This window comes from Dendrobates tinctorius, unplaced genomic scaffold (genome assembly GCF_039654945.1).
Source record: "Dendrobates tinctorius isolate UK_male_01 unplaced genomic scaffold, ASM3965494v1 ptg000041l, whole genome shotgun sequence".
Taxonomy (NCBI): Eukaryota; Metazoa; Chordata; class Amphibia; order Anura; family Dendrobatidae; genus Dendrobates; species Dendrobates tinctorius.
Window position 1 is genome coordinate 1,623,748 of NW_027361709.1, and position 23,695 is coordinate 1,647,442.

Consider the following 23,695-nt stretch of genomic DNA (forward strand, 5'->3'; position numbering starts at 1 on the left):
CAGAGCGAAACATGGACAGTGATGAAGGGCAGCGGATGTGTGCAGCCGATCTCAGTGATCCCCCATAGTGATCAATTATAATCACTAGAGTTCTGTCATTCATCCAGAGCAGCAGCCAGACCTCAGGCCTGGAAAATAATCTCTTTCATTGCTAAGTGAATTTGCAATTTTCACAGGAAAGGTACGAATGCAGAATCCACAAGTTCTGCGGGTGAGGGGCGGCAGTGCATATTTACTAGGTAAAGGTGAGACAAAAATCTGGAGCAGCATATTCTGCATTATTAACATCCAGAAAAAAGAAAAAAAGTTAGAAAAGTTCTAAAAGTTTCCATGGGTGCATTGTACAGTCAGGATCTGGGGAAAGCCACATGAAAGTGCTCGCCACGATCTCACCACATCCCCAGCGGGATCAGACGTGACCAGGAGTAGGTGCTCGCCACGATCTCACCACATCCCCCAGCAGGATCAGACGTGACCAGGAGCAGGTGCTCGCCACGATCCCACCACATCCCCCAGCAGGATCAGACGTGACCAGGAGCAGGTGCTCACCAAGATCCCACCACATCCCCCAGCGGGATCAGAAGTGACCAGGAGTAGGTGCTCGCCAAGATCCCACCACATCCCCCAGCGGGATCAGACAAGACCAGGAGCAGGTGCTCACCAAGATCCCACCACATCCCCAGCGGGATCAGACGTGACCAGGAGTAGGTGCTCGCCAAGATCCCACCACATCCCCCAGCAGGATCAGACGTGAACAGGAGCAGGTGCTCACCAAGATCCCACCACATCCCCAGCGGGATCAGACGTGACCAGGAGTAGGTGCTCACCAAGATCCCACCACATCCCCAGCGGGATCAGACGTGACCAGGAGTAGGTGCTCGCCAAGATCCCACCACATCCCCCAGCGGGATCAGACAAGACCAGGAGCAGGTGCTCGCCACGATCCCACCACATCCCCCAGCGGGATCAGACGTGACCAGGAGCAGGTGCTCGCCACAATCCCACCAATCACCCAGCGGGATCAGACGTGACCAGGAGCAGGTGCTCGCCACGATCCCACCACATCCCCCAGCGGGATCAGACGTGACCAGGAGCAGGTGCTCGCCACGATCCCACCACATCACCCAGCGGGATCAGACGTGACCAGGAGCAGGTGCTTGCCACGATCCCACCACATCCCCCAGCGGGATCAGACGTGACCAGCAGGTGCTCGCCACGATCCCACCACATCCCCCAGCGGGATCAGACATGACCAGGAGCAGGTGCTCGCCACGATCCCACCACATCCCCCAACAGGATCAGACATGACCAGGAGCAGGTGCTCGCCAAGATCCCACCACATCACCCAGCGGGATCAGACGTGACCAGGAGCAAGTGCTCGCCACGATCCCACCACATCACCCAGCGGGATCAGACGTGACCAGGAGCAGGTGCTCGCCACGATCCCACCACATCACCCAGCGGGATCAGACGTGACCAGGAGCAGGTGCTCGCCACGATCCCACCACATCACCCAGCGGGATCAGACGTGACCAGGAGCAGGTGCTCGCCACGATCCCACCACATCACCCAGCGGGATCAGACGTGACCAGGAGCAGGTGCTCGCCACGATCCCACCACATCACCCAGCGGGATCAGACGTGACCAGGAGCAGGTGCTCGCCACGATCCCACCACATCACCCAGCGGGATCAGACGTGACCAGGAGCAGGTGCTCGCCACGATCCCACCACATCACCCAGCGGGATCAGACGTGACCAGGAGTAGGTGCTCGCCACGATCCCACCACATCACCCAGCGGGATCAGACGTGACCAAGAGCAGGTGCTCGCCACGATCCCACCACATCACCCAGCGGGATCAGACGTGACCAGGAGCAGGTGCTCGCCACGATCCCACCACATCCCCCAGCGGGATCAGACGTGACCAGGAGCAGGTGCTCGCCACGATCCCACCACATCCCCCAGCAGGATCAGACGTGACCAGGAGCAGGTGCTCGCCACGATCCCACCACATCACCAAGCAGGATCAGACGTGACCAGGAGCAGGTGCTCACCAAGATCCCACCACATCACCCAGCGGGATCAGACGTGACCAAGATCAGGTGCCGTTACTTCCCCTCCCCCACCCTACGTCTGTCCGGTGACACTTGCGCCATGTGGTGCTGAAATACATTTTGGTGCTTGTGCCGAACTCTTTGCCGACCAGCAAAGTGGAAATCAAGTGGAAAGTGTGAGGTAAGTATACAGTGGGCCATCAGAAGTAAAGGCACCCTCGCTGTAAACTTCTGCAAGCAGCATAACTGTATTGAGATTTACCATATTATTAATATCTGAGAGTCCTCAGTGGTTGATACCTTTTAATGACTAACTGAAAAGATGGTAACAAATAGAAATCTAGACTATTCGGATCCCTTCATGAGGCATAAAGTAACAGAAAATTGGAAATCACATTTATACACAACAGGACACAGGAATAATGCAATAGATAAGACAAGTGACGGGAAGCAGAACTATCACTGTGGGAAGGGGAGAAACAGCTGTGGCCATAAATATTGGAACAGTTCATAGGTAAGGAGTGTGAAAGTTTTATTGTCCTGTGCTTGGGGTCTGGTCCACGGCTGTGATGCCCCCCACAAGGTCTGAGGACACATTCCATGGCTGATGTAGAAGGCCAAGAAATCTATGACACCTTCATTCCTGCACTGAGTGTGTCGCAGGTTGTCATAAGTTTATACTCCCAGACTCCTCTGTCTATCTGAGATTTGACGTTACTTTGCTGACATTCTGATAATCCAGAAATCCTGCTGGGGCGCGAACCTTTGTGATACAGATTCTGGACTACCAGAGTCTATAATGGGGTATTCTGCCCTCTGTGTTCAGCTCTCTGTGATGATAACTAGTGGAGGCCCCGTCTGTCACCCCCCCCCCCTCCAAGCAAAAACTTGTAGTTTATAGATGATAAATGATTGTGGACAAAGTACCCCTTTATCCAGAATATTCAGATTCTGGGAAAGTGATCGATCATTTGATCTATCTCAGAATCTGCTATTATCTTTCTATTATATATTATCTATTTTATTTATTATGATTTGCTTATATAGCGCTAACGTATTCCACAGCGCTTTACTGACATTACCATCGCTCTCCCCAATGGGGCTGATAATATAATTTCCCTATCAGTATGTCTTTGGAGTGTGGGAGGAAACCGGAGAACCCGGAGGAAACCCACGCAAACACAGGGAGAACATACAAACTCCTTGCAGATGTTGTCCTCGGTGGGATTTGAACCCATCATCTATTATCTAGCTATCCCGCAATCTTCTATTATCTATCTTCTATCTATTATCTCTAATTTATCTATTTTCTATCTATTATCCATCTGTTATCTATTACAATAATCTCTTTATTAATAATAATAATCTTTATTTTTATATAGCGCTAACATATTCCGCAGCGCTTTACAGTTTTGCATACATTACCATCGCTGTCCCCGATGGGGCTCACAATCTAAATTCCCTATCAGTATGTCTTTGGAGTGTGGGAGGAAACCGGAGAACTCGGAGGAAACCCACAATTATCTAACTATTATCTATCTATCTATCTATTATCTATCTAGTATCCATCATCTATATATTATCTCTCTATATCTATCTATCATCTCTCTATTATCTATCTATTATCTATCCATATATCTCTCAATCTTCTTTTATCTATTAATCTATTATCTATCTATCTCTCAATCTTCTTTTATCTATCTATTATTTATTAATCTATTATCTATCTCTCAATCTTCTTTTACCTATCTAGATTATCTATGACACATTCTTTTTCTTTGACATCCATTGATCAGACAGGTGGCACCATCTCGTGAATTACCTTGTGAAGCTGCCCGCTGGCTGTGCCCAGAAATGCCACCGTGTAGCCGCTGACATTGGCCACCGCCACTGAGGTCAACCCCGGAGCCTTGAAGAGCGCGGTGGCAGACAGAGGCCGATTGATAGCGAGCGGGTGCTGGAGATGAGCCGCTCCACAGTCCTCCTGCTCATCTTGCAGCTGGAAAGAATAGAGAGCAGTGTGAGACAAGGGAAGTGGTGAGAGCCGCGCGGAGGGCACCGGGGGCACCCGGCCGCACAACACACTTATTATAATAGACATTGGCACCATCAGCTCAATCAATTTCATGGAGCCGCTATGAGAACCAAAGGCGGAGGCACCCGGGGGGGGGGGGGGGGTCTGTATATCCAGATCATAAAATACATAGATTTTATCGTTACGTAAATCGCTCATTTCAGCAAAAGGTTAGAGGGTCGGGCCTTTAACCCTACAGTTGCCAGGGCGCTCGCAACACTTGCCAATGAACATGGGATTGAATAATCAGGGTCTAATTGTTTCTGTCTGGAGTCTCTGGGATAATTACTACAAACTGTTATTTGGGATTGTGCCAAGGCGGCTGACACCCCCACCCCCACCATCGCTCGCCATGCATCCTCCTCAGGGGCACACGCAAATAAAACACAACATAAAAATACTTTTCTAAACAGAAACACTCCGAAGCAAACTGCTCCCCGGAGCCGCGCGCAGCGATCTGCACGTTCCGCATGTGCATCACGGCTGAAGACCAAGTGATGGAGACCGACCCGGCTCGTCACACTGTACCTCGGCTATCTGCCTATTCACTGACAGCTAGCAGAGCGCTGGGAAATGGGGAAGATCTGAAACACAAAGGACCCGATTGATTATTTGCGCCTTTTTGTCTCGTTTTATTCTTGATTTGTGCCAAGTTCTTCTTCTACTTTGAGGTTTTTTTTTCATGCCCATTTTATATGAGCTCGCCTGTTTATGTTTTTTTTTTATGATGGCGGAGTTTGTTTCCAGCTGATTCATCAATTGTGACCATTAAAGAAAAAAATCTCAAAATTCACCTTAAATTTTTTTTTTCTGTAAATGTTAGAGGCGCGAGAGATTTTAATGAAACTTGATTTTTTTTTGGTCTAAAAAGGCACAAAAAGGGTTAAAGGGGGGAAAAAAAAGGGCATTTTTTGATTTTGCGCAAAATTTACAAACCACGTTCGCCAGTTTGGCACAAAAAAAAAAGGCAACACATACGCAACGAAACAGACAAGCGACTTAAGCCCCCCAAAAATAATAAATTGGACCCAGTTACAGTGTTGCGAGAAATTTCATTCTGGCGGCATGCTGGGTGTTGTAGTGAAGCACAGGTGTAGACGACTGGCGTTTAGATACAGAAGAGTCACAAGACTGCTGCTGATACATTGTTGCAGCATGTTATGATCTTCCTCTGACCGATGCCGATGTTTCCTCTCGCTGATCTGCATAGACCCCCCTCTTCTTTCTCAGCCCTGAGAATCATGCAGCCTAAATTTAGAAAATTCCATCGGACTTATGTTGCAGAATTCCCAAGTTCCCCAAACACTCATCCTGGATCCTTCGTCTCAGACGGGGGTCAGCGACATTTGTAAAGTTACCAACTTATTTGTTCAGACGCTTCCGACACCAACAAGAACTTTCTACTAAGAATCACTTAAGATCCCTTCATGTCTCATATTAAGAAACTGAACATATTTTTTTTTCAGTTGAGTTTTATTGAAAAAATTTGCACCATTTTGCTTTTTCAGGCTCTCTGTTACCTGCACATTCAACGATGATGAGGTCTGTGTGATGATAAATCAGCTGAGAGGAGCTCAGATATAGACAGATTACAAATGCTTCTCGTAATAGCGAGCTCACTGATGGATTCTCATTTAACTCATTCTACAGCCAGCAATAGAAACACGCAGCACAGCGGCTACTGAAGACAATCCGAGAAAAAAAAAAAAAAAATTTATAAACCCAACTTCAAAAATTATGTTTAGCCAAAATACAGATATTTAGGTAAAAAATAAAAAAAGTGTAAACATTTTGTGCCTGCAGCTCCACTGCAAATCTATGTGTCTCCATCCATATTAATAAACTACAAATAAAGTAAACCCTCTTTAGTCCAATCTGGCAATCGGGTTCCTTTGTTCCTATCTATCGCCTCTTTTACTGACATACATTCAATTCTATATTAGCAAAAAGTATTGAAAAAATGGAAGGAGGTGGAATCAGACTACGCAATCTGTTTTGTTTGTAGTCTGTTACTATGGTGACACATAAACCTGTATAGGAGCTGTAGTTTCAAAACGATAGTACATTTTTAATGAAGATCAATTGAAATGTTGCTTTACTTTTTATGTTAGATGTAATGTAGCAATCAAAAATCACAAGTGGACATACCCTTTAAATGATGTCACTTAAAGGGATACATTTGTCACATAGTAACTTTAAACAAGATTTAATGAGTAATGCTTTACTTGTTATACTTCACCTTTAAGGCTGTCTACAACTACTACTATTACCCTAAGAGGCTTATTCTCTTTAGGTATCACTGTTTTTTCGGTGAAGACCCAGACAGAGATTACCCTGGATCTCGCATCCCCGGCTATGGGCTGGGAGGAATGCCTGCAGTGCTTACATTGCCTGCCGTGGCCATATGTGTAGGTCTGGCGGGATTATTCTGCTGGCCGCACACACTTCCCCACACATGGCGCTCTCCAGGATTTCCAGCCACAGATGTTTCCAGTTGTGTGACTAGATCTAGAGTCTATGGAATACAACCCCCCTCATCCTCACAGCTGTTTGCAGCCCTTGCCAGTAAAACAAAGAGAGGATCTGAGACCTCAATGGCGCTCAGAAGTGTGCCCGGCGTTCTCTGGCACTGGTCCTTCATACAGGACAAAGGGTTATATCGTCCTATTACAGAAGGGCAGATCCAAGGGAAGTGCGATGGTTACAGACGACCGCCATGTTGAAGGAAAGGTCCCGACCCCTGTATATGGCCCATCCATTTCCCATTGATGCCAGGGCTAATGAGGCCATGGCTGATGTTCTGCTCTCATCTATGGTTCTCCGGATCTCTGCCCAGTTCTGTTTCCCTGCTGAAATACCATAGTAAGCCTTTGGACTTGATGGACGCAGCCTTGCCGAGTACCCTGTGGCATCTTTCTTTTACATAGATGGATTAGACCTGCCTGCAGGATGGACTGGTTTGTGTTTGGCCAATATCCTAGTCCATTGGTACAGAACCAACTATATCCAGCTGGACCGCTCCAGTAGCACCCACTATACCAATGTCCAACCAAGGGGCAAATTATGACCAGATAGTCCGTCCAAAGTGGCGGAGACCCATGTTGACTCTGAACTAACTGAAACAGAACCATCTTGATCTGGTTATACTCATGCAGCATGCCGATCTAGCTACACCATGGCATTCCATAGTGTCACCCTAAACACATTGTACCCCGTCCTTTAGAACTCTACCCAGTCAGACCGTAGCGCCACCCTCACCCAGCTGCACCCAGTTAGGCTCAGATACTTTACTGGAAAGGTAGAAGTCAATCAATGATATCCTAATATATCTATACCAAGTAAGACCCGGATGACACTATGTTCAGCTGTTCTATTTTAGACGGTTCCCTGGTAAAGTTGACTTATACCCCCGTAGTACCCAAACCCAGCTGTGCCCATCCAGGCACAGATGGCTCCTTGATAAAGCTGATGTCAATCAGATCAAGGTGACACTTGAACCCATCTTAAAAGTTTCCTTGGTAAAGCTGTAGCCAAACAGACCCCAGTGGCACCCAAACCCAGCTGTGCTTAGTCAATCAGATCAAGGTGGCACCTGGACCCATCTGTACCAATCCAGACTCAGAGGGTTCCCCAGTAAAGCTGTAGTCAAACAGTCCCCAGTGCCACCCTCACCCAGCTGTACCCAGTTAGGCTCAGATACTTTACTGGAAAGGTAGTAGTCATTTGATGATATCCTAGTTTATCTATACCGAGTAAGACCCGGATGGCACCATGTTCAGCTCTACTATTTTTAGATGGTTCTCTGGTACAGCTGTCAATCAGATCCAGGTGGCATCCTAATACTGTACCCAAAAAAACTCAGATGGTTCCTTGGTAAAACTGTAGTCAATCAGATCAAGGTGGCAACTGGAACCATCTGTACCCATCCAGGCTCACAGGATTTCTGGGTAAAGCTAAATCATACCCCAGTAGCACCCAAACTCTCCTGTGGCCATCCAGACCCATCAGATGGCTCCTTGGTAAAGCTGTAGTCAGTCAATCAGATAAAGGTGGCACCTGGACCCATCTGTACCCATCCAGGCTCAGAAAGTTCCCCGGTAAAACTGTAGTCAAACAGTCCCCAGTGACAACCGGCCCCAGATGTGCCCACCCAGGCTCAGATGGTTCCTATGTAAAGCTGTGTTCAATCAGACCCAGGTGGCACCCTGATGCAGCTGTACTCAGCCATAACCTGTTGCTGCCTTGCCGCAGCTGTTCCCAGCAGACCCAGGTGGCACACATACTCGCTGCACAGATCTGGGTGGTAAACAGCGGCGGTCTCTGGCAGCTGACACTCAGCAGAATCCATGATCACGGAGCGGAGCACTATCAGGCTTTTTATCAGCGCTCATTAGATTAGTGTGAGGCGTGCGGCGGGGAGATGGATCCAGAGAGTGGCGGTTCCAGGCAGGCGGACGCCGCTGTTCACACGTTATCAGGGGCAGATGCTTGACACTCGCACGGATACCTGGCAGCGGAGCTGGCATCTGTCACATCCAACAGGAGATGTCTCACGTAATGGCTCAGATCTCAGCGCCAGTCATCGGGTGATCAGATCTGAACTGTGCAAGCTGATCACAGACCGTCAGGACCATGGACGCCTCCATGCTGGGGGTTGTAGTGCACAACACAGGGTACTGTGTACCAAGCAGTGTACAGATGTCAGTGCGCGTCTATGGCAGCCGTATATACAGCTACCTATATCTGCGGTTGTATGATACAATGTGAACCTTGCCTTATGGGTTATGATGGAGCCTTTAATAAGGGCCCCACTGATCAGCTTCAGGACGGCGCCCCCGATGCCTTTTTTTGTTTTTTTTTTTAAGTCTGTCCTTCAAAACCATAAGGGTAACGTAAGCTCCAGGGGCCTGAATGCAAAATCTCTAACCGGGCTGGTGATGGTCTTCTCATATTGGGCCCCTCAGACTCTAGGACCCGGGTGCCATTGCAGCTCCTGCACCCATTATGGTGCAGCTCATTACTAATGTTCCTGCTATTCCCACAGGAAGGAATGGACCTGGGAACCTACGATGCCCATTGGAGTGCACGGGGGCATCCTTACTTCGTATTTGCACCCGCACCTTTGTAACTCCAAGAGTGGAGGCTCCCTCGGTCCAGTGACTGTGGTAGTACCAGCTCACTATTGTAACTTTGTGAAATGTCTTTGTCATAGTTTCTCTTTAAGTGCAATGGGAATCGTATTTTTGATTTTCTATCGCCCCTTGGTATCACTCAGCAGTGGAGCCCACCATCCCAGAGCCACAGAGGGGCTTTCTTACACCCAGGGGTAAAGGTACAAGTTTGCTGCCCCAGTACTTTGTCTAAATACTATAAATATGAGAACTTAGCTTGTTGGCGTCCCCCGGCACAATACCCCAGCTGCCCTCCGGCTATGCCCCCTTATCTCCCTCCCTGGTGGTAGTGTGCAGCCCGGCCAAGGTTGTCCCATATTTCAGCCTGCAGATGCGATGCAGCATTTCCATGTCTGATTTCAGCTCTGGCTGCTCGGCTTTGCCCTGTAACCTCACATGGGAACCTGACACTACGTCTGCCCTTCTCCTGCGCACTTGTGACTGTCATGGGACTGCAACCAGAATCCGATCCTCCTGTTAAGAGAAGTGATCATCGCCGCCGACCACTGCTGCACCCGCACTTGTGTTATCAAAGCATCTGAAGTGGGATTAGGAGGCGCTGACAGCCCGGGATGTGGAGACATTTCTATCCGCATCAAGGCAGCGGCGAAGTGTGCCGCAAAACAGTGTCAGAAAACCGCACGCAGTGTGCAGGGCGTCATCCGCATCTCAGTAACCCCCTCACTGCCACACTGCACTCCACTGGTCAATCCGGGATGAAAATACAAGGTCCACAGGGGCCCTTTAATGCCTGTAAAAGGGGGTCATTAAAATTAAAGGGATTGTCCAAGATATTTAAAAAATGGCTTAGATCCAGGTGATGCACTAAACCATCCAGAAAAATTGCCCAATACTCCAGTACCGCTGCTCAGCCGTTCCCTCTATCAGTCTTTTATCATAGCTGTCCAAGTGACCACTACAGCCAATCACCATCCTACCATCACTGCAAGCCGGCTAAGAAAGATGGATGACACACGAGAGCGGTAGAGCTGGAGCAGCAGGGGATTTACCGGCTAGGTGTGTAATGTAGTCACTTTAGTGCCCCCCACCACCACAACACCTGCTTTCTGTCCAGCCGTAAAAAAAAAAAATATTGGAAAACCCTTTAATAAAGTAAGTTGCAATTAAAATTCTTACCATTTACAAAATCTCTGCTTGCTGTCAGTGAAAGGTAACCTGGAAAGATTTAAAGGCAGGTTCACATTTCAGACATTTGAGAAGAAAGATCTCCAGCGCTGGATGAATGTTAAAATACAAACATTTATTGAAAAAAGGGTTTTTTTTCCATTTTTTTTTTTTAAAATACAAAATGTACTTAAAAATAAGTGGCAGACGAGCTGAAGGCTGCGATCAAAGCAACCTGGGCTTCCATAACCCCTCAGCAGTGCCACAGGCTGATCACCTCCATGCCACGCCGCATTGATGCAGTAATTGATGCATAAGGAGCCCGACCAAGTATTGAGTGCATTTACTGATCATACATTTCAGTAGGACAACATTTCAGATTTTACAATCATTTTTCCAGCTGGTGTTATAAAGTATTCTAATTTACTGAGATAATGACTTTTGGGTTTTCATTGGCTGTAAGCCGTAATCATCAACATTACCAGAAATAAACCCGTGACATAGATCACTCTGTGTGTAATGACTCTATAGAATAGAGGAGAGTCACTCCTTGTATTGAAGAACTGAAATAAATTCACTTTTTGATGATATTCTAATTTTGTGAGAAGCACTTTTATCATATTAGTAAATTGTTACTTAAAGGGAACCTGTCACTTATTTTTTTATTAAACGGCCCCCAATGTCTTGTTAGTGATGCGGCTCGTGCGCACAAAGGGTATGAAGCTGGGACATAATACACCCAGAATCAGTGTGTAGGAGGAGCGCCACTGTGCAAGCGCGGGATCTGCTGAGAGACTGTGCTGACGTAGAGAGCAGCGATGGGAGGATATTACAATACGATGGGCGCGGAGAATTTCAAAACGCATTTGATTGACCGTGACGGAATAGCTGGAGCTGCCCACTCCAATGACTGAAGCCCGAGGTACAGGGGGCAATCAACAAAGTACAAAAAGGGATTGGACGTTTTGCTTGGGACAAACATGTTAGTAATGCAATGTGCTTCACTAACAAGACATTGGGGGCAGTTTAATAGCAAAAAAGGACCGTGACAGGTTCCCTTTAAGCAGTTGCCCGTTTCTGCAAAGTGGAGCCATGAATGCAGGCACTAGTTTGTAATAGAAAAAAAGTATTTTTGGAGTCGTCCGTTTCTTAAATGGAAACCACTAGAATGTAGGTGCCCCTATTGTTTGGTCTCAGGGTATTTCCCCCTGTTGTTTGGTCTCAGGGTATTTCCCCCTATTGTTTGGTCTCGGGGTATTTCCCCCTGTTGTTTGGTCTCGGGGTATTTCCCCCTATTGTTTGGTCTCGGGGTATTTCCCCCTATTGTTTGGTCTCGGGGTATTTCCCCCTATTGTTTGGTCTCGGGGTATTTCCCCCTATTGTTTGGTCTCGGGGTATTTCCCCCTATTGTTTGGTCTCGGGGTATTTCCCCCTATTGTTTGGTCTCGGGGTATTTCCCCCTATTGTTTGGTCTCGGGGTATTTCCCCCTATTGTTTGGTCTCGGGGTATTTCCCCCTGTTGTTTGGTCTCGGGGTATTTCCCCCTATTGTTTGGTCTCGGGGTATTTCCCCCTATTGTTTGGTCTCGGGGTATTTCCCCCTATTGTTTGGTCTCGGGGTATTTCCCCCTATTGTTTGGTCTCGGGGTATTTCCCCCTATTGTTTGGTCTCGGGGCATTTCCCCCTATTGTTTGGTCTCGGGGTATTTCCCCCTATTGTTTGGTCTCGGGGTATTTCCCCCTATTGTTTGGTCTCGGGGTATTTCCCCCTATTGTTTGGTCTCGGGGTATTTCCCCCTATTGTTTGGTCTCGGGGTATTTCCCCCTATTGTTTGGTCTCGGGGTATTTCCCCCTATTGTTTGGTCTCGGGGTATTTCCCCCTATTGTTTGGTCTCGGGGTATTTCCCCCTATTGTTTGGTCTCGGGGTATTTCCCCCTATTGTTTGGTCTCGGGGTATTTCCCCCTATTGTTTGGTCTCGGGGTATTTCCCCCTATTGTTTGGTCTCAGGGTATTTCCCCCTATTGTTTGGTCTCAGGGTTTTTCCTTTTATTTCTTTGGTCTCAGGGTTTGCAGCCACAGTCCTTACATAAACTCATAACTCATTTCCCATTAATAAAAATCTCAGAGAGGTTTAAGGTCAGGATCTACAGAAAGCGCCGAGTACATGGAGACTGCAGTCATCTCAGTGGTTTTGTTTTTTTACTGACGTGCGGAGATTTTCTCAGTATCAGTAGATGTTCGGTTACAGTGATCTATGAACTCGTCATCTTAGGCCGGAGTCACACACAACGATTAAAAAATCAGTCCGATTTTTACAGTACGAAATCGCACAAAGGTTTCTTATGCAGGGATCCGTCTGTCATCCGATTTTCCGGCGATGAACCGATTTTATTCGCATCTAAGCATCAAATTGACATCCAATGCCTGATGCTCTTTCCTGTTGACCTGGAGAAGTGTTGCGATTTTATCACAAGTCACAAGTGTGGTGCGTTTGTAATCCGATTTTTAATCGCACCCATAGACTTGCATTGGCGAGTCCGATCCGAAAATCGGTGACAATCGCTGCATCCGAGGAACGGATCCGATAAAAAAAACGGATGATGGGAGCAGCACCATAGAATAACATAGGGATGACTGCAATGCGATTTTTTATCGCATTGCATTCGTCCGATTTTTTCGCTAGTGTGACTCCAGCCTTAGAGATATAATCGCTGCCGGTCACGTCATAAGGTTTCTGCAGAAGCAATGACAATAGATCATCGTACGATAGTGAGAGCCAAGGCGCATAGAGTCAGCTCAGCAGAAAGTATCACATAGACGATGGGCTTAGATGCAGCACGTTAGTAGACTGTATCTCACATGAAAGGATAAGATACAGCTCAGCAGACAGTATCACACAGGAGAGGATTAGATACACGGCTCAGCAGTCAGTATCACACAGGAGAGGATTAGATACACAGCTCAGCAGACAGTATCACACAGGAGAGGATTAGATACACGGCTCAGCAGACAGTATCACACAGGAGAGGATTAGATACACGGCTCAGCAGACAGTATCACACAGGAGAGGATTAGATACACAGCTCAGCAGTCAGTATTACACAGGAGAGGATTAGATACACGGCTCAGCAGACAGTATCACAGGAGAGGATTAGATACACAGCTCAGCAGTCAGTATCACACAGGAGAGGATTAGATACACGGCTCAGCAGTCAGTATCACACAGGAGAGGATTAGATACACGGCTCAGCAGACAGTATCACACAGGAGAGGATTAGATACACAGCTCAGCAGTCAGTATCACACAGGATAGGATTAGAAACACTACTCAGCAGACAGTATCACACAGGAGAGGACTAGATACATGGTCTCAGCAGTCAGTATCACAGGACAGGATTAGATACACGGCTCAGCAGTCAGTATCACACAGGATAGGATTAGATACACGGCTCAGCAGACAGTATCACACAGGATAGGATTAGATACACAGCTCAGCAGACAGTATCACACAGGACAGGATTAGATACACGGCTCAGCAGTCAGTATCACACAGGACAGGATTAGATACATGGCTCAGCAGTCAGTATCACACAGGAGAGGATTAGATACACAGCTCAGCAGACAGTATCACACAAGAGAAGATTAGATACACAGCTCAGCAGTCAGTATCACACATGATAGGATTAGATACACGGCTCAGCAGACAGTATCACACAGGATAGGATTAGATACACGGCTCAGCAGTCAGTATCACACATGATAGGATTAGATACACAGCTCAGCAGACAGTATCACACAGGATAGGATTAGATACACGGCTCAGCAGTCCGTATTACACAGGAGAGGATTAGATACACGGCTCAGCAGACAGTATCACACAGGAGAGGATTAGATACACAGCTCAGCAGTCAGTATCACACAGGATAGGATTAGAAACACGGCTCAGCAGACAGTATCACACAGGAGAGGATTAGATACATGGTCTCAGCAGTCAGTATCACAGGAGAGGATTAGATACATGGCTCAGCAGTCAGTATCACACAATAGGATTAGATACACAGCTCAGCAGACAGTATCACACAGGATAGGATTAGATACACGGCTCAGCAGACAGTATCACACAGGAGAGGATTAGATACACAGCTCAGCAGTCAGTATCACACAGGATAGGATTAGAAACACGGCTCAGCAGACAGTATCACACAGGAGAGGATTAGATACACGGTCTCAGCAGTCAGTATCACAGGAGAGGATTAGATACATGGCTCAGCAGTCAGTATCACACAATAGGATTAGATACATGGCTCCGCAGTCAGTATCACACAGGAGAGGATTAGATACAGCAGCATACTGTTTTTGTAGATTATTTCTGGATCTTGGAAGACCCGCTGGTGGAGTTAATGCTGTTAATAAGCCACAGGCTTTCCAGGCTATTGTTGGTCTCCCAAACAATTGATAACAGAAAGCAATAGCTGGCAGCTTCCGATGTGCAGATATTACACGCAGGGTCTCCTTCCTACCCCCATCGCACAGACCGCTGGAGTCTTGTATGAATCTTTAGCACATGAGTTTGCGCGCCGCAGAACTAATAGGTTTGGGATGTGACTTGCGCTCTGGCGCGTTCACAGCTTCATAATGTTTCTATTACCGAGATGTGTATTACACCAGAAATCTCGTTCCTAACAGCTCCGCAGGGTTTTTGGATTGTTCGCCTTTCTCTCAGCTGACATGCGGATTTATCGGAAATGACGGCTCAGAAAGTCGTCACCATTGGGCTCTCGAGTGGAGACCATGGTGCTACGCTTCAGTGTATGGACCCGTGACGTCTTCTTCAGGCAGGGAGTTTTCCTAGAGGAAGATGCTTCGGGCACGTGCACATGTTGCGGACTTGGCTGCGGATCGGCAGCAGTTTTCCATGCGGTATACAGTACCATGTAAACCTACGGAAAACAAAATCCGCTGTGCACATGTGGAAAATTCCGAGCAGAAACGCAGCGGTTTATTTTCCGCAGCATGTCAATTCTTTGTGCAGAATCCGCAGCGTTTTTACACCTATTCCATTATAGGAATCCGCAGAATATCTGCAGTGAATCCGCAGGTAAAATGCAGGTCATTTTTACCTGCGTATTCTGCAGATTCTGAGCGGAAAAATCCGCACAGCAGTCCGCAATGTGTGCACATACCCTTATATTTCATGAAGCTTTTTTTTCCTTGAGCTTTCTTTGATGTTTTTGGCTGCTGGGTGGTTTGTCCAGTTTTTTGGAGAGTCTTTTCTTTACTGACATTTTCTGACTTTTTTTAAACACCATTCAACAATAGCAAAAACTACTAGCAATTTTTCAAGCAAAACTGCTGAGAAAAGTCTCAAAAACATGCTCCAGTGTCTTCTGAGCTTTCCAGTAAAGTACAGAGCAATTTCACAATGGACGACTCTGAGCGGACAGGTTCTGAGCGCTTTCTCAGAGGGGTTTTGGAACACAGCTAATCCAAACCTGCCTGATAAAATGTTGTGTGAACATGCCCGTATTGTGTGAAACAGAAAAATACTGCACTGTACCTAGTACTATAATATCGGCCAGAAAGGGTTGGCACACTTATGGGCACTGGTAGGACTGGTGCTATTATATCAGCACTAGTAGGTTTGGTGCCATTATATAGGCACTGGTAGGACTGGTGCTATTTTATGGGCACTGGTGCTATTATATAGGCACTAGTAGGATTGGTGCTATTATATGGGCACTAGTAGGATTTTTGCTATTATATGGGCACTGGTAGGACTGGTGCTATTTTATGGGCACTGGTAGGACTGGTGCTATTTTATGGGCACTGGTAGGACTGGTGCTATTATATCGGCACTGGTAGGACTGGTGCTATTATATGGGCACTGGTAGGACTGGTGCTATTATATGGGCACTGGTAGGACTGGTGCTATTATATCGGCACTGGTAGGACTGGTGCTATTATATGGGCACTGGTAGGACTGGTGCTATTATATCGGCACTGGTAGGATTGGTGCTATTATATAGGCACTAGTCGGACTGGTGCTATTATATCGGCACTAGTAGGACTGGTGCTATTATATCGGCACTGGTAGGACTGGTGCTATAATATCGGCACTGGTAGGGCTGGTGCTATAATATCGGCAATGGTAGGGCTGGTGCTATAATATCGGCACTGGTAGGACTGGTGCTATTATATCGGCACTAGTAGGACTGGTGCTATTATATCGGCACTGGTAGGACTGGTGCTATTATATCGGCACTGGTAGGACTGGTGCTATTATATAGGCACTAGTCGGACTGGTGCTATTATATAGGCACTAGTCGGACTGGTGCTATTATATCGGCACTGGTAGGACTGGTGCTATTATATCGGCACTAGTAGGACTGGTGCTATTATATCGGCACTAGTAGGACTGGTGCTATTATATCGGCACTAGTAGGACTGGTGCTATTATATCGGCACTGGTAGGACTGGTGCTATAATATCGGCACTGGTAGGACTGGTGCTATTATATGGGTACTGGTAGGACTGGTGCTATTATATGGGTACTGGTAGGACTGGTGCTATTATATCGGCACTGGTAGGACTGGTGCTATAATATCGGCACTGGTAGGGCTGGTGCTATAATATCGGCAATGGTAGGGCTGGTGCTATAATATCGGCACTGGTAGGACTGGTGCTATTATATCGGCACTAGTAGGACTGGTGCTATTATATCGGCACTGGTAGGACTGGTGCTATAATATCGGCACTGGTAGGACTGGTGCTATAATATCGGCACTGGTAGGACTGGTGCTATAATATCAGCACTAGTAGGTTTGGTGCCATTATATAGGCACTGGTAGGACTGGTGCTATTTTATGGGCACTGGTAGGACTGGTGCTATTTTATGGGCACTGGTGCTATTATATAGGCACTAGTAGGATTGGTGCTATTATATGGGCACTAGTAGGATTGGTGCTATTATATGGGCACTGGTAGGACTGGTGCTATTTTATGGGCACTGGTGCTATTATATAGGCACTAGTAGGATTGGTGCTATTATATGGGCACTAGTAGGATTGGTGCTATTATATGGGCACTGGTAGGACTGGTGCTATTTTATGGGCACTGGTAGGACTGGTGCTATTTTATGGGCACTGGTAGGACTGGTGCTATTTTATGGGCACTGGTGCTATTATATAGGCACTAGTAGGACTGGTGCTATTATATGGGCACTGGTAGGACTGGTGCTATTATATGGGCACTGGTAGGACTGGTGCTATTATATGGGCACTGGTAGGACTGGTGCTATTATATGGGCACTGGTAGGACTGGTGCTATTATATCGGCACTGGTAGGACTGGTGCTATTATATCAGCACTGGTAGGACTGGTGCTATTATATCGGCACTGGTAGGATTGGTGCTATTATATAGGCACTAGTAGGACTGGTGCTATTATATCGGCACTGGTAGGACTGGTGCTATTATATCGGCACTGGTAGGACTGGTGCTATTATATCGGCACTGGTAGGACTGGTGCTATTATATAGGCACTAGTCGGACTGGTGCTATTATATAGGCACTAGTCGGACTGGTGCTATTATATCGGCACTGGTAGGACTGGTGCTATTATATCGGCACTAGTAGGACTGGTGCTATTATATCGGCACTAGTAGGACTGGTGCTATTATATCGGCACTAGTAGGACTGGTGCTATTATATCGGCACTGGTAGGACTGGTGCTATAATATCGGCACTGGTAGGACTGGTGCTATTATATGGGTAATGGTAGGACTGGTGCTATTATATGGGTACTGGTAGGACTGGTGCTATTATATCGGCACTGGTAGGACTGGTGCTATAATATCGGCACTGGTAGGGCTGGTGCTATAATATCGGCAATGGTAGGGCTGGTGCTATAATATCGGCACTGGTAGGACTGGTGCTATTATATCGGCACTAGTAGGACTGGTGCTATTATATCGGCACTGGTAGGACTGGTGCTATAATATCGGCACTGGTAGGACTGGTGCTATAATATCGGCACTGGTAGGACTGGTGCTATAATATCAGCACTAGTAGGTTTGGTGCCATTATATAGGCACTGGTAGGACTGGTGCTATTTTATGGGCACTGGTAGGACTGGTGCTATTTTATGGGCACTGGTGCTATTATATAGGCACTAGTAGGATTGGTGCTATTATATGGGCACTAGTAGGATTGGTGCTATTATATGGGCACTGGTAGGACTGGTGCTATTTTATGGGCACTGGTGCTATTATATAGGCACTAGTAGGATTGGTGCTATTATATGGGCACTAGTAGGATTGGTGCTATTATATGGGCACTGGTAGGACTGGTGCTATTTTATGGGCACTGGTAGGACTGGTGCTATTTTATGGGCACTGGTAGGACTGGTGCTATTTTATGGGCACTGGTAGGACTGGTGCTATTTTATGGGCACTGGTGCTATTATATAGGCACTAGTAGGACTGGTGCTATTATATGGGCACTGGTAGGACTGGTGCTATTATATGGGCACTGGTAGGACTGGTGCTATTATATGGGCACTGGTAGGACTGGTGCTATTATATGGGCACTGGTAGGACTGGTGCTATTATATCGGCACTGGTAGGACTGGTGCTATTATATCAGCACTGGTAGGACTGGTGCTATTATATAGGCACTAGTAGGACTGGTGCTATTAAATCGGCACTGGTAGGACTGGTGCTATTATATCGGCACTGGTAGGACTGGTGCTATTTTATGGGCACTAGTAGGTTTGGTGCCATTATATGGGCACTGGTAGGACTGGTGCTATAATATCGGCACTAGTAGGATTGGTGCTATTATATGGGCACTGGTAGGACTGGTGCTATTATATGGGTACTGGTAGGACTGGTGCTATAATATCGGCACTGGTAGGACTGGTGCTATTATATCGGCACTGGTAGGACTGGTGCTATTATATGGGTACTGGTAGGACTGGTGCTATTATATCAGCACTGGTAGGACTGGTGCTATTATATGGGTACTGGTAGGACTGATGCTATTATATCGGCACTGGTAGGACTGGTGCTATTATATGGGTACTGGTAGGACTGGTGCTATTATATCGGCACTGGTAGGACTGGTGCTATTATATGGGTACTGGTAGGACTGGTGCTATTATATGGGTACTGGTAGGATTAGTGCTATTATATCGGCACTGGTAGGACTGGTGCTATTATATGGGTACTGGTAGGACTGGTGCTATTATATGGGTACTGGTAGGACTGGTGCTATTATATCGGCACTGGTAGGACTGGTGCTATTATATCGGCACTGGTAGGATTGGTGCTATTATATAGGCACTAGTAGGACTGGTGCTATTATATCGGCACAGGTAGGACTGGTGCTATTTTATGGGCACTAGTAGGTTTGGTGCCATTATATGGGCACTGGTAGGACTGGTGCTATTATATGGGCACTGGTAGGACTGGTGCTATTATATCGGCACTGGTAGGACTGGTGCTATTATATCAGCACTGGTAGGACTGGTGCTATTATATCGGCACTGGTAGGATTGGTGCTATTATATAGGCACTAGTAGGACTGGTGCTATTATATCGGCACTGGTAGGACTGGTGCTATTATATCGGCACTGGTAGGACTGGTGCTATTTTATGGGCACTAGTAGGTTTGGTGCCATTATATGGGCACTGGTAGGACTGGTGCTATAATATCGGCACTAGTAGGATTGGTGCTATTATATGGGCACTGGTAGGACTGGTGCTATTATATGGGTACTGGTAGGACTGGTGCTATAATATCGGCACTGGTAGGACTGGTGCTATTATATCGGCACTGGTAGGACTGGTGCTATTATATCGGCACTGGTAGGACTGGTGCTATTATATGGGTACTGGTAGGACTGATGCTATTATATCGGCACTGGTAGGACTGGTGCTATTATATGGGTACTGGTAGGACTGGTGCTATTATATCGGCACTGGTAGGACTGGTGCTATTATATGGGTACTGGTAGGACTGGTGCTATTATATGGGTACTGGTAGGATTAGTGCTATTATATCGGCACTGGTAGGACTGGTGCTATTATATGGGTACTGGTAGGACTGGTGCTATTATATGGGTACTGGTAGGACTGGTGCTATTATATCGGCACTGGTAGGATTGGTGCTATTATATAGGCACTAGTAGGACTGGTGCTATTATATCGGCACTGGTAGGATTGGTGCTATTATATAGGCACTAGTAGGACTGGTGCTATTATATCGGCACAGGTAGGACTGGTGCTATTTTATGGGCACTAGTAGGTTTGGTGCCATTATATGGGCACTGGTAGGACTGGTGCTATAATATCGGCACTGGTAGGATTGGTGCTATTATATGGGCACTGGTAGGACTGGTGCTATAATATCGGCACTAGTAGGATTGGTGCTATTATATGGGCACTGGTAGGACTGGTGCTATAATATCGGCACTGGTAGGACTGGTGCTATTATATCGGCACTGGTAGGACTGGTGCTATTATATGGGTACTGGTAGGACTGGTGCTATTATATGGGCACTGGTAGGACTGGTGCTATTATATGGGTACTGGTAGGACTGATGCTATTATATCGGCACTGGTAGGACTGGTGCTATTATATCGGCACTAGTAGGACTGGTGCTATTATATGGGTACTGGTAGGACTGGTGCTATTATATCGGCACTGGTAGGACTGGTGCTATTATATCGGCACTAGTAGGACTGGTGCTATTATATGGGTACTGGTAGGACTGGTGCTATTACAGTGCCTACAAGTTGTATTCAACCCCCTGCAGATTTAGCAGGTTTGATAAGATGCAAATAAGTTAGAGCCTTCAAACTTCACACAAGAGCAGGATTTATTAACAGATGCATAAATATTACAAACCAAAAAGTTATGTTGCTCAGTTAAATTTTAATAAATTTTAAACATACAAGTGTGGGTCAATTATTATTCAACCCCTAGGTTTAATATTTTGTGGAATAACCCTTGTTTGCAATTACAGCTAATAATCGTCTTTTATGAGACCTGATCAGGCCGGCACAGGTCTCTGGAGTTATCTTGGCCCACTCCTCCATGCAGATCTTCTCCAAGTTATCTAGGTTCTTTGGGTGTCTCATGTGGACTTTAATCTTGAGCTCCTTCCACAAGTTTTCAATTGGGTTAAGGTCAGGAGACTGACTAGGCCACTCAAACACCTTGATTTTTTGCCTCTTGAACCAGGCCTTGGTTTTCTTGGCTGTGTGCTTTGGGTCGCTGTCTTGTTGAAAGATGAAATGACGACCCATCTTAAGATCCTTGATGGAGGAGCGGAGGTTCTTGGCCAAAATCTCCAGGTAGGCCGTGCTATCCATCTTCCCATGGATGCGGACCAGATGGCCAGGCCCCTTGGCTGAGAAACAGCCCCACAGCATGATGCTGCCACCACCATGCTTGACTGTAGGGATGGTATTCTTGGGGTCGTATGCAGTGCCATCCAGTCTCCAAACGTCACGTGTGTGGTTGGCACCAAAGATCTCGATCTTGGTCTCACCAGACCAGAGAACCTTGAACCAGTCTGTCTCAGAGTCCTCCAAGTGATCATGAGCAAACTGTAGACGAGCCTTGACATGACGCTTTGAAAGTAAAGGTACCTTACGGGCTCGTCTGGAACGGAGACCATTGCGGTGGAGTACGTTACTTATGGTATTGACTGAAACCAATGTCCCCACTGCCATGAGATCTTCCCGGAGCTCCTTCCTTGTTGTCCTTGGGTTAGCCTTGACTCTTCGGACAAGCCTGGCCTCGACACGGGAGGAAACTTTCAAAGGCTGTCCAGGCCGTGGAAGGCTAACAGTAGTTCCATAACTTCCACTTCCGGATGATGCTCCCAACAGTGGAGACAGGTAGGCCCAACTCCTTGGAAAGGGTTTTGTACCCCTTGCCAGCCTTGTGACCCTCCACGATCTTGTCTCTGATGGCCTTGGAATGCTCCTTTGTCTTTCCCATGTTGACCATGTATGAGTGCTGTTTACAAGTTTGGGGAGGGTCTTAAATAGTCAGAAAAGGCTGGAAAAAGAGATAATTAATCCAAACATGTGAAGCTCATTGTTCTTTGTGCCTGAAATACTTCTTAATACTTTAGGGGAACCAAACAGAATTCTGGTGGTTTGAGGGGTTGAATAATAAATGACCCTCTGAATAAACTTTTCACAATTTAAAAAAAAATTAAACAAAGAAATAACATTCTTTTTTTGCTGCAGTGCATTTCACACTGCCAGGCTGATCTACAGTCCAAATGTCACAATGCCAAGTTAATTCCGAATGTGTAAACCTGCTAAATCTGCAGGGGGTTGAATACTACTTGTAGGCACTGTATATCGGCACTGGTAGGACTGGTGCTATTATATGGGTACTGGTAGGACTGGTGCTATTATATCGGCACTGGTAGGACTGGTGCTATAATATCGGCACTAGTAGGACTGGTGCTATTATATGGGCACTGGTAGGACTGGTGCTATTATATGGGTACTGGTAGGACTGGTGCTATTATATGGGTACTGGTAGGACTGATGCTATTATATGGGTACTGGTAGGACTGGTGCTATTATATGGGTACTGGTAGGACTGGTGCTATTATATCGTCACTGGTAGGACTGGTGCTATTATATCGGCACTAGTAGGACTGGTGCTATTATATGGGCACTGGTAGGACTGGTGCTATTATATGGGTACTGGTAGGACTGGTGCTATTATATGGGTACTGGTAGGACTGGTGCTATTATATGGGTACTGGTAGGACTGGTGCTATTATATGGGTACTGGTAGGACTGGTGCTATTATATGGGCACTGGTAGGACTGGTGCTATTATATGGGTACTGGTAGGACTGGTGCTATTATATCGGCACTGGTAGGACTGGTGCTATTATATCGGCACTGGTAGGACTGCCCCAAAGTCTGTACAGTGAGACTATAATAATAGTATGCAGTGACGCGGCTGTATGGGCACTGTTACACGGTGTTACATAGACATGGGTCTTGCCAAGCTCTCCACATATAATCAAGGGCAGGCTGATCCTGGCTCTATACAGATCTGCAATAGGGGAATGTCCTGGAGACTGGAGTGGAGGATGGGGAATATTTTTGGGTGGCATTTATAACAAAATAAAAAATAAATAAATAATTGAAGCCCTTGGTTTATTACTATTAAACCTCTACAACCATTGTATCCAATCTGCTTCTATTTATCTGGATTCTCACAAATGATCAT

The 23,695-nt window shown here is 46.6% G+C and overlaps 1 protein-coding gene across 5 annotated transcripts in view; it reads right to left on the reverse strand.

Moving 5' to 3' along the window:
• The window catches only part of PLXND1 (plexin D1), a 109,857-nt gene that overhangs the window by 48,406 nt on the left and 37,756 nt on the right, over positions 1-23,695 (reverse strand). For 4 of the 5 annotated variants that reach the window (XM_073574967.1, XM_073574966.1, XM_073574970.1 and 1 more), the window contains exon 2: positions 3,877-4,053. In XM_073574967.1, the coding sequence (XP_073431068.1) occupies positions 3,877-4,053 (177 nt within the window). Of the gene's footprint in view, positions 1-3,876; positions 4,054-10,436; positions 10,476-23,695 lie in introns of all 5 variants that reach the window. The other variant, XM_073574969.1, reaches the window with a different exon arrangement.